Source organism: Brachycentrus maculatus, unplaced genomic scaffold (assembly GCF_059751285.1).
Source record: "Brachycentrus maculatus isolate JH-2025_06_01 unplaced genomic scaffold, ASM5975128v1 h1tg000206l, whole genome shotgun sequence".
NCBI lineage: Eukaryota > Metazoa > Arthropoda > Insecta > Trichoptera > Brachycentridae > Brachycentrus > Brachycentrus maculatus.
This window is the reverse complement of record NW_028280957.1, coordinates 872,365-885,155: the sequence shown is the minus strand read 5'-3', so window position 1 is coordinate 885,155 and position 12,791 is coordinate 872,365. Positions and strand designations below refer to the sequence as shown.

General features: G+C 34.5%; 1 protein-coding gene across 11 annotated transcripts in view; it reads right to left on the bottom strand.

Moving 5' to 3' along the window:
- Positions 1–5,682: 5,682 nt before the first annotated feature.
- The window catches only part of LOC148307153 (far upstream element-binding protein 1-like), a 37,589-nt gene continuing 30,480 nt past the window's right edge, over positions 5,683–12,791 (bottom strand). For 9 of the 11 annotated variants that reach the window (XM_088263899.1, XM_088263889.1, XM_088263894.1 and 6 more), the window contains 3 exons: positions 11,410–11,579; positions 9,185–9,367; positions 5,683–6,026 (listed from right to left, as the gene is read on the bottom strand). In XM_088263899.1, the coding sequence (XP_088120025.1) occupies positions 9,191–9,367; positions 11,410–11,579 (347 nt within the window). In that variant the 3' untranslated portion in view covers positions 5,683–6,026; positions 9,185–9,190. The remainder of the gene's footprint in view (positions 6,027–9,184; positions 9,368–11,409; positions 11,580–12,791) is intronic. The other 2 variants (XM_088263893.1, XM_088263897.1) reach the window with 1 other exon arrangement.

Below are 12,791 nucleotides of genomic sequence, written 5' to 3'. Positions count from 1 at the left end.
ACAGCCCTCTGCGTCATATGAAAGAATAGTGATTAGTCCTGAACTACGCTACCCTGGATTGGTGTAATAAGTACCTCCCAGGACCTCCCAACACAGTAGTCAAACACCCTGACCCCTACAATAAAGGGGTACAAAAATTTAATAAGATAAATAAAACAAAGATATCATAAAAATTCTTTATTTTTTAACTAAAAACTTACAGATTTCAATTGTAAAAAAAAGAAAATTGACATACCTATACACTAAACTCCCCATTTATACGGTAATAATAATAATACACTTGGGTAAATTATTTAGTGTCATTTTCATAAATACTACCTCAAGGGCGCTTCGCTGCGATTGAACTGGGGGAAAGGAGATAGAGGAAATGATTTAGCAAACAAATGTGCTTTTAGTTTTTTTTAAAGATCATCTCACTATCTCTACTACTCTAATACTACTGGTGGAAGAGTATTTCACGCTATCGGTCCCGCAACAGCAGTCACGCTTAACGAATTTAGTGCGCTGGTAAGATCACTTTACCCATAGCAGTTGTAGATCGAGATGTGAGACATCTAAGTGATAGATATGTTCCACGCGATACCTTGAAAAGAACTTAATTCATTTTTGCTTATTGAATCTTAATTTTATTTAAAAAATCAAGGGTTACAAAAATTATGATTCAGCTAGCCCTCTTCTGCATGCCTTTCTGCCCATAATAACTGAGCAGCGATTGATTACATGCGAGGGGTGTAGCAAATCCCAAATAACTTTAATGCATTATCAAAATACTGTTAAATTTTTTCCATTTTTTTGCACCGTGTCAATTCAAAATCGTGTAAAAAAAAAAGGGAATTCAGTGATTTGAGATGTTTAACAAACTAACATTTATTTTTATATAGACATCCCTACTAAGTCTTGAAACAATCGAAGCCATCCTACTCACCACACTGAACAATGCCTAGGATCACAAGAAATGGACCCACATTATCTGGGCTGTGAAAGTGAAGCAATTATAACACAAGGCAACGAGTAGAATGACCAAGCTTACTCTTGACCAATTTGGTTAAAGGAAAATTGGATACAAAGAAGGGACAACTGGCTTGCTTTAAGATACCATGCTGATTACGACGATACCATATGCCGGTATAATATCATTCAGTCTCACGAAAAAAAAATTCAGTCAAAAATTATCCAAATTCAACCAATTTTCAGTCTGATGAAATTTTTTCTTCGGTCAAAATTGATCCATATTTTATAAGATATGATTCAAGTTTAAAGCAGTACGATAATACTCACCATGTTACAGCAGTGGTACTCCTGATTTATGAACACTGGAAAACAAGGGTGAAGCAACACTTAGATGCAAAATAAGCTTTTACTTATAGTTTAGATACTAATTCAATACGTCAAAAGTAATTGACAAGCATGCTACATAATCCATTTCTCTTAGGTATAAATTGTAACTGATTTTGTGTGATTCTAGAATTATGTAGGGCATTGTTCCGCAAAGTGTGTGCCGCGGCACACAGTGTACCGTGGCGATGAGTTGGTGTGCCACGGAAAAGTCTAGTTTTGTGGAAACAACACAATCGCTCCAAATTTTAATTGCCTGTGCTCAGTTAAGTAGGCTCACATTTCGCATCATACATAATATGGTCAATATGTTACCATATGTAACATGCACCTTTGAAATTTCTTAATTTGGTAGAAATACCTTGAACTTTGCAGAACACTGATGTAGGGTACTTCAGTCACCCAAAATTTACCATTTTTTTGGACATATCTCCTGTCTGGACTCAAATAGAAAATTTGAAACTTTTATATCTTCAGTTAACACATTGTTTGCAAGAAACGCTAAAAGCATCTTTCACATACCATTGGTAGAGAACAGGAGACTTTTATGAGCGTTCTATTACTTACTTACTTTTGGTAGAGCGCGAGATGCCAAAAACATTGTACAGATGGGAATTGGGTTTGCGGTTACTTGTGATTAGTAAACGACCCTAATTAGGGTCAGGGTTGATGAGAAAACCGCCCGACAACAATGTGTTAATAAATTTATGTATTAAGTAATTGTATTTTTTCAAAATCTGACAATTTCCTGAAAGCTTGCAATCTTTTTTGGGTAAATTCAGTTTCACAGTTACTAGTGAATATGTCGCCTCGAACCTTTTCATTTCAATGAAAAAAAAAATTTATAATGAATACTACCATATTCTAGAAATCGCAAAAGTCCAAATTATGGGTACCTACTCTTCAATCAGTTTACCCACTCCAAATTTTGATCCTTTAAATGAGAATTTTTTAATTAATATTTTTCTTGACAAACTTACCTTAATTAATGGATTCTTCCTCAAACATATGTAATAAATAAATATTTTTCCTTAATTTTTTCCCAGTTACATAAATGAACACTGGATTTATTCTCTAAATGCTCGGCTTCAAATGTAATTAGAGGTAAGAAGTTAAAATATATTTTGTATATTAAAAGCATTGTTAACTTTGTGGTATGGTAATATAACTCCTAATATCATTCATCGTTCACTTTGTATTAAACCACTTTAACCTTAGATAACTGAACTATATTTGTAGATACATGGTAACTAAACATGCGTCAGGCGGACTACACAATTAAAAACGTGAAAATTAACAAAAGTATTTATTAAAAATAGTAACTAGTTACATGACACTTAAGTTTGGTTTATTAGGAATGAATGTAAGAGACATTTAACAATAAATCACTATTCCGTAAACAAAGCCTGGCGGGTGCGGGGCGCAGGGAAGTAAGTGCACTTGACTTTTTCCCAGTAGGGCGTCGTCGTGTGGACGAATGTTTAGTTATCGAAGGATAAAGTGGTATTACACAAAGTGAACGATGAATGATAAGGAGAGTAGGTTTAAAATAATTCAGTGGTTTTTTTTCAGAAATAATGCCTGTATTAACACTTTGTGGTCCGCTCACGAACTAATTTATTTTTAACACCTGTATCAGGTGACCGCTCACGTATTAATACGTGTTCATCTAGTCCTTGGTTCTTCGAGCCACGGTGGATTTATTTAGAAATATTAGGAGCTATTCTTGGATGGTACTCAGCCTAGAAGCTTTACATTGTTTTAGTGAAAGTGTAAGGTCTTTTATGAAATATTACTTTTTTTAATCTGCGACATTTATTGTTACCACTGTGCAGAATGGGCGACTCCAAAGACTGCAAATGGCGTCATACATCAATATTTGAAATTTGTAAACTAGACAGCTGCAGTGTACAGACAAATTGATGAAACGGGCGTAAATGTGTATCAACACTGGCGGCAGCCACTTGACATATTTTCCACTCGACAGAAAAAATTGTAAAGGTCCAAATAAAGATTTCCATAACTTTTTTATAGTTAGTAAAAAAGTTATTTAAAAACAAAATTGGGTGATTAGTTATACGCCACCCTAAATTTGTTTGTATACTCCAGCTGTCTAGTTCACAAATCGCTCACTCCTTGCAAGAACGTCATTAAAGTTGAAAAATATAATAAAATGTATTGAAAATAAATATCAAGCCACTTATTGAACTTTTTACTGTGCAACAGATTTTTTTAGGTAAAACCTGGAGGTTTTTTCTTAATTTGAATAATATTTAGTATATTTAAAAAAAAATTAAACTCTGCCCTGTAGCTGGTAAATATTAAGTTAAAAATATGCCTGTTTTGATGGGATATAGTACATTTTCTGACCACACCGAAAACATGCACAACTGAAAAATGACGATTTTTGATTTATGACGTTCTTGAAAGGAGTGAGCGAAATGTCAAATATGATTGACGTACGACACCATTTGCTTAAATTATAACATCTTCTGATAGCGTGATGTATTTTGCGCCATCTGTATAAAGGGCTCCGGCACACAAAGCGTTCATAAGTAATAAGTTTTTAGTAGTAAAATACCATTGTTGCGGGAGTTAAACCAGTTTTTATATTTGAAGTCACATCATCAAATTATAAAAATGTAATTAAAATAAATTCAATTCAGGAAACACAGCCATGTACATTCTAATTTGACTACACATTTTCACACGTTAGGGTGGAGACTGACCTCCACATTTCGTCGTAACGTAACACGTTACGATGCGAGCATTCAGGCAGTCAGTACAGCGAGCCGAGCGCTCCATCCATAGTTCCGGATGCTTGCTGATACTTACCGCGAGCGATGTTACGACGTTACGTTACGACGAAATGCTCCGGTCAGTCTCCGCCCTTAGAGATTTTATATTACTTTGTTTATTATTTTTAATATGAATTGGTCATTATTGCATCGTTGATTAATTTCATACGAAATATAATTCTTTTTGTGATATAATAGTCGAGAGTGAGAAAATATAGCATTTCTACAGTAGCATAAAACAATTAATTCTCGACCATACTATATTTACCAAGAGTCGATATGTTAATATGTATGTATTTTGAAATAACTCAAATATATTTAGATGATTTTTGTACGTGTTATTAGCAGAAAAATTTAAGCTACATAGTATTTTCACTTGCGGGAAATATTGGAAAATTTTATACATGTAAACACTTCATGCTTATGTTTTTTTTTCACAAAAATAGTATTCATGTTATTTTATTTTTTATTTAAAAAGTTTACATAATTGAAAAGACGTCCAGTTCAAAAAAACAAAACAGAAGCAAAAAAAATGTAAAAAAAACTTAACCCAATATAAAAAAATAAGGACAATTTTGTCAGTTATCCAAGAATTTCCAATAAATTCCAATAAAAGTTAAAATACCATATTGTCGACCTTTCTGCACCACTATAAACCAAATGTTTCGTATTTGTATTAAAATTAAGTAAGTACAGTAGCAAAACAGTTTTCATAAAACTCAATCAAAGAAATTCAGTTTTGAGCATAGCTCATAATTTGCCTCTCAGTGGGGAAATTCTTGGGAACTATTCTGTACATAAAGAGGTTTTTTTTAAATATTTTTAATTTACTTGACTAAATCCACAGGTGTCACTTTAAGACCATTTTTTAATACATTTGATAGTATGTACTTGAATTATAAATGTTCATTAAGCTTTGGAAGAAATTAAGTTCATTTAATATTTTCTTTTAAGATGTTAACCTGTGGATGGTATTATAAAAAGTGTGTAGAAACTCAGCTGTCCAAACTTAAAACACAGTAAGGGACATTTTTTTAAAACATTATTTACGTTTTTCAAAAAAAATGTCACTTTCTGTGTTTTAAGCTTGGACAGCCGAACAAGATAAGTGTTAAGGAAATATAAGTTTATTTAGAAACAAATAATTTTATAACTATCGTATGTCAAAAAATTGACATAATTTTGCATGACCTAACCTAATCTCCGTAGTTTAAAAGCAGATTATTGAATTGTGTTTCTTAAAAACTTCATAAATCTGTCGACGGTTTAGTCTACATAAAATCATTAGCAAACAGATTCAATCAAAATAGATTTGCACAGAGTAAGTTGCGATAACCTAATTTATGTAAAATCACAAAGAATATATAAATGCGACAATTCATATATAAAAAATGCGATATTGCAAAGGCTGCAAAGGAGATGCACCAGTCTGGAAAACATTTGCGACAAGATGTTATGACAGTAGAAACGGGCCGGTTCGGGTGGAACTTACCTCCGGAACGGGTGGAGAGGTCTTCTCGTACAAAAACACAAAGAAAGAATGCGGAAATTTTGGTAAAACATATATGTGAGATTATACGTTTACAAATACAATTTACTTACAAACTATTACAAATGGAAATGAGCTCCAGGGGGATGGGTTCAACCTTACAAAACAGATGAAAATCAATAATACAATATATATTATATAATATAACGGTCAGCCACCGGGTCCCGGGTCTGGCGGCTCGAGTGGCCGCTCCAAGCGAAGCCGGGGAGAAGCCGGCTCTATCGTTAAATGCTTATCTTACAAACAAAGTATTTGTGTACATCTAGAATCCAAAGTTAAATACACCGCGCCCGCTCGCCGCCTCCTACGGAGTGGACCGCCGTCCGCCGTCCGGCCGGGGAACTCTGCAAGCACAGACAAGAGATTGCGTGGCACTTTATACGGAACCCAATCAAACCAGATACACTACAATAACACTACGGTGAGACAAATAATAAGAGGCCGGAGTATATATATATACGACAACAATGATACAAGAAAACAAAAGTGTATAATAAACAAATTCATTAGTAAAATGGACTAATACGACATGGATAAAAGGCATATGGGCGGTTCATTCAGAAATATGTCATACAGTAAATACACGTGACGCGAGTAGAAGAGAATACATCTGCGGTGTATAGAGATTGACTTGTGGCACACGGAAATATCACTGAAATCATACCAACAATCAGTACCGGTAACCAGTGTTCAATGTCCCCCCCAGAATCAGAGTACACACAGTATCACATACGGAGCAACAGTATACAGTATACAGATATTCAGTATAACAACAGAATAACAGGAGAGAAATAATGGCATTCATGGTAATTATAATAGATGGAAATACAAAATCAACTATACCCATCGGTGTACATATTCGGTGTCACATATCAATATATTCAAACTGGATCAAAATGCTTCAGGCAACAGAAAATAAGTACAACAGGAAATCATAAAAGGTCACGGTGACATGGTCTATCGTTATTATCGGCTAGCGTCCCGGGGTGGCGGGCTACTAGTTACACTAGGCGAGGGGACCGACTAGTCCGAGTGACCCCTCGCCAACACTAGATCAATAATAAAATACATATGCCTTTGTATCATATAAGTAGATATTAGTGAATTACATTCCTATTTACACTCCTTTTCAAAGTATGCATTGTTTCAAATCAGATCAAATAAAATAAGGGAATCTCGACATCAACATACAAAATGTTCACATCGAGAATGGGATATTTAATAATAAATAAAAAAAGAGCCCAGCTGTCGATTGCAGATTGAATTAATGAATTACTTTATTTGTAAAAAGTTATTATTTTGTATGGCAAAAAACAGCGGAGCTCAGTCGGGTCGAGTGGGGTATATTAATACAAAAATACAAGAAACAAAGCGAATATCTTCTAAAGAGTTCAAGCAGTGCCAGGCCACAGCGATTAATGTTCATTTAAAAATACAATACAATCGCCAAACAAACTTACTTTTTTTTTTACCGAAATCAGTGTAATATTCTCTACCATACTTAAATAACAAATGTAATATGCTCCCTAATACTTTAATCTTAAAATGTTAATTTGTTTACTCCCAAAAAAATAACATTAGTTCTGCCAGAATCACAAACTATTTGAAACCAGTTTTATCAAAGAAAAATGTTAGTGTATTTTCTCCATTGTACTTTTTAGGCTTGAAAAATAACAGGCTTCAAAGGTAACAACTTTAATCCATTCTCTGAATTATAAATGTGGTATTTGATTAACTTAAAGAAAGCAATTATAGCTGCTTTGAATTTTATTTTAAACTGAATTTAAAAAATCGAAACTTGACATCTGACAATTACATACTGTCAGCTTTTATGGGAAGAAAATACTTATCAAATCGCGCAAAATCAGCTAGTAAACAAGTAAGTGATGATAACTATTCGGTACAAATTACCAAAATCAAACATCTCAACTATAATATGTATCGGGTAAAAATGGAGGCAAGCTACAGACAATAATAAATTGATTCTTAGAATGATAAAAGCCTCCAGGAAAATTTTCTAAATGCTCCATAATACAACTTATTTGAACGTTTTGTTAGACATTTAATGCTGTAGATTCGCAAACTATTAGTGCAATTTCATAGCAGCAAAGTCTATTATAATTACTACAATCACTGAACCAAATAGTCCCCATTCTGATAAGCCGTCTAGTTAACCTAGTTAAACGCCCTACACACGAAAGTATGTGATGTATATATACCATTCCGTGCTAACCCGCATGACCTACGCACGAGAAAAGATATCTGTTCCAAAAATATTTAATGCTTACCACTGACAATATTTTGTGACAAGAAACACTGTGATTTTTTTTGCTTGTTTATAAAAAAATATGCCTGAAAATAACCCGAAGGTAGGGTGGTTAAAGTAAGTTTGCGAGGGAAAGAAATAGCAAATCATGTGAGCCTAGCGCAGCTTGAACGAATCAATGGCCAATATCGAAAACACAACAGTGCCAAGCAAAATGTTCAATTTTACTAAGGAATTCAACAAAGAGTACCCAGTTAATGAGAATTTTTTTTTTAACAAACTGCTCTTGGCAGTATGCAAGCAAAAAAGTACAAAAAGTTAACTTCTCACAACGGTATTTCTGTTTTAAATATTCTGATATATAATGTTGACAAGTCAGCAAGACTGAATTCAAATTCCAAATATTTCATTTTTAACTTTTTGGATATATTACCCAAATTTTTTAAATGGCATTCTACCAACTGTCTGCAGTTACAATAAATAATATTCCATTGGGATATTGAAAGATTTAAATGTAAATAAATTCACAGTGAAATCACGATACAATTTTGCTTCGCATTTTCAATAAATTTCGCAGCTTAGTTTTTTTTTAAATTGCTATGCAAGAAAAGGTCTGTCAGGAAGCCTAGATGCTTCTGTATCAGATCTGGGAATATGGTAGGACAGCTTTTAATATAGTACCTTCCATTTATACTTATCATAATTTCTCTGTAATTTGACTGTAGTCAGACGGAATATTTGGTTTTCTTCTTTATATCGTACTCATACAGGAGAAAGTGACCAAGTGCATTTGTTAACAAAAACGTGATCATTGACTATTTGATATCTTACTAGCTTAATATTGCCCTGAAAACATCCCAAAGGATTTTAAACTTGGAAGTATAATATATTGACTTGTTAAAAATTACTAACTGCATTGATGTTCATTTTCTTGCCTAGCAAAAGTGATTTGAATGGCCCTCCTGAACATTTTACGTTTTGTCAGTTGATCACTTTCTCCTGTACGACTACGATATGTTAAATATTAAAATCAAACACTCATTCTTAGAGTCTACTAAAGTGTATTTTATTTTTAAAAATGCATAAAAATAAAATTTGTGAGAATAGTTTCGCCTTGTTATGGCATTTTCAAACTGACTGAAGTTTCCCAATGAAAGGCACTGCGTGTTGCTGGGAGACTGGCCAATGACGGGGCGGACGTGCGGAGGTGTGGGGGTGCGGCGGGGGGACACTCACCGTGGCTCACTGCGCCTGGTCGGGCTGCGGGTAGGAGGGCTGCTGCTGCTGCTGGTGGTAGGCCGCGTAGCCCGCGTACTGCGGCTGCTGGGCGGCCTGCGCCTGCTGGTGGTAGGGCTGCTGCTGGTAGGAGTTGCCGTACGACCCGGCCGCGCTCGCCCCCGGGCCCGAACCTCCCGCCGCCTGTAGCACCATCACAAATCATGGACACATGTTTTTTTTATAATTTTTATTAGTTCCCTAAGAAAATTCTCCTTGCGTATCATGTTTTTTTTATTATATGTGTTTTTTTTACTTACTACGTTTTAGGCAGACTTGTTTTTTATAGTTTATATTTTTTAAGTATAAAACATATAAGACTCGCCACTACCTAGACTCCATACCAAAGAATATTTTTTATTTTTTATTTACCTTATTTATTTTTTATTTTAATTTTAATTTATTTGTTTAATTTACTTAGTTTAAAAAAAAAAAAAAATTGTAAAACACCCTCTCTAAACACAAGTATCTACTTTATTAGAGAGGTAGAAACGTTATATTTAAAATATATTGTATATTTACCAACTATTTTGTATTATTTAAATATATATTTTGTAAAAAAAAAAATTTAAATAAAAAATATATATATATATATATATATATATATCGTAGTCATACAGGAGAAAGTGACCAAGTGCATTGTTTTACAAAAAAGTGATCATTGACTATTTGATATTTTACTAGCTTAATATTGGCCTGAAAAAATCCCAAAGGATTTTAAACTTGGAAGTATAATATATTGATTTGTTAAAAATGACTAGCTGCATTGGTGTTTATTTTATTGCCAAGCAAAAGTGACTTAAATGGGCATTTTACATTTTGGTAGTTGGTCACATTCCCCTGTACGACTACAATATATATATATATATATATATATATATATATATAATTTGGACACAACCAAAATGTTGTAAAAAATGAGCCTCATTAAAGACAATGTGGAACGAAACTGCCTAAACTGACAAAACCAACAAACAGCACTCTCTAGAGATCTTTTTTGGCATTTATAGCTAGAGATTTTTTAAAACTTTTTTTTATAAGAGGTCAAGGGATCTTGCATCCCTTATGTCACTGCGACTATAGGAGGTCTATTGTGACCTCCCTCTGTATCATAGCTCACTCTCAAGACCTACGAGAGTCATGTAGCTCACGACCTGGCTTGGTGGTAGGAGCTTTACCTTCTCGGAGTCCAGTAGTGGTCCTTTAAGGATGTGACTTTGTTTGCAAGCGAGTGCGTCGCAGTTATAGAAAATGTGGATTGGTGTTTCGTTATCCTTTGTACAAAATCTACATTGCTTCCATATTTAAGCATCTCCTCATACATCTTCTCATTCTGATCCGCACTAAATAATGCGCATCATATGAAAGCAGTGTTATCCTGATTGTTATATACATAAAGAAAAGGTGATCATCAAGGTAATTTTGAATAAATGTTAGTAATAATGTAATATCTGCCTCCGTAGTGTAATGGCCAGCACACTCGGCTACTGTACTAGTGGTCCCGGGTTCGATTCCCAGGGAGCGTCAAATAAATATAAGTGATTTTTTTCACTCTAATATTATTCAATTGGTTTGGACATGTGGAATGAATGAGAGGAAAAATGGTGAAACTAATCTATGAGGCGAGTGCAGTTGGAAGTAGAAGCAGAGGAGGACCGAGGAATACTTAGCATGATTAAGAACTTGAAATACTTGGGCAAGGATAGGTCAGGAGTCTTGAGATCGGCCTCGTAGTGTAATGCTACCACGCTGCAGGTTTCTGGTTTGATTCTCAGGGAGGTAAAAATAAATGATTTTTATTACATTATTTTTCTTCCTTCTTCAAACCCTTATCTGCACCCCAATGGTGCATAGGGCACTGCATCATATAAATGTAGTGTTATCTTGATCGTTAACATGTGAAGGAAAGGTGATCAGCCCTCCGCTTCAGGTACCAGTCCAGGGTAATATTGAATAAATATTAGAGTGAAAAAATCACTTTTATTTATTTGACCCCCCCCGGATATCGAACCCGGGACCTCCAGAACGATAGCCAAGCGTGCTGACCATTACACTAAGGGTGCGGACATCAATGTGTACAGTATGGTTAAATGTAATCACTTCTTTTCAGAGATGTTTATCTCTATTATGAGCGCGAATCTGCCCGCAGATAGTGTGCTAAGTAAGAGTGAGTTGATCCAACTGACCTTTTGCTTCATCTGGGCTTCGATGGCCTCCGCCTCCTTGATCTTGCCCATGGAGCGATAGTACTCGGCCCACTGGGGCGAGTAATCCGCCTGGTTGCCGCCGCCCGCGTCCGACCCCCCCGCGCCCGCGGAGCCGTTGGACCCCACTCCGCCTGCGGAAAAACCAATACCTATTTCTTTATTCATTCACCAAGTAACTCATTTATAATGTTAGGAAAAACTTCAATGCAACCTGAAATGAAACCGCTTAACTCTTGTGGCGCGTAGGGGACTAGCCTGCGCTTGAGCAAATAGTCCGTAGTAACTTATTACATTTGTCTTATAAAACAAACATTTTTTTCGACAGTTCAAAATAGTGAGGTCACTTTTTTTTAAACAACAATTTTTGACAAGAATTTTTTTTTTGACAAGCTTTTTTTTTACAATTACTGGTTTCCATTTCTCAAATGAACAGAAAAAAAAATAATTATATCTCAAAGTTTTAATAGTTATTGCAACATAAATGTGGAATTGTTTAATTGGCTTTATTTTTATTAATGTTACTATTTTTGTTAATGTAATGTAATGTTTATTATTGTTAATGTAACTATTTTTTATTATATCCTTTTTTAATGTAAAGCTGTACAATTCCCGAACAAATTAAATGAATAAAATGAAAAATAAAAATGTGAAATACCCACAACAGGTAACAAATTGAAATAAAAAAGGATAATGCAATATTTAGAGCCTTTACATCCAAACCAGGGTGGGGACTGACAGGAGTCATTTGGTCGTAACGTAACACGTTACAATGCGAGTATTCGTATAGTCAGTACAGCGAGCCGAGTGCTCCATCCTAAGTCGGATTCTCGCCGCCAATGTTAACTTACGACAAAATGCTCCGGTCAGCCACTACCTTTACACACACCTATTATACAAACCTAACACATACTTCTTTTGGTCAAAAGAAATTTGATTCAATAAAAATATAAACTAAATATAAGAGATATTCAAAAATGGATAATGGAAGTGGGTAGATCTGAAATGGACAGCATTATTCGGCCATGTCGTATTTGATTACATGTCGTAAACAATTTTCTTTTATATAATCTTACAAATAAATATTGTAAAATGTGCCTTGGGCACGGGGAAACCTCTGTGGGGGCACGTTATTGTAATTTGTAATTTTGTGTATGATGAAATATATAATTGATTGATTTGGCGTTTAATTTGTAAAACTCCATTTTAATTTATGTATTAATTTTTAAATCAAACAGATTTTTTGAGTCTACTAAGCTGTATTTTACTAACAAAAAAACACATAAAAAATTAATATTGTGACAATTGTTTCGCCTAGTTATGGCATTTTCAAACGAATAACATTCGTTTGAAAATGCCATAAC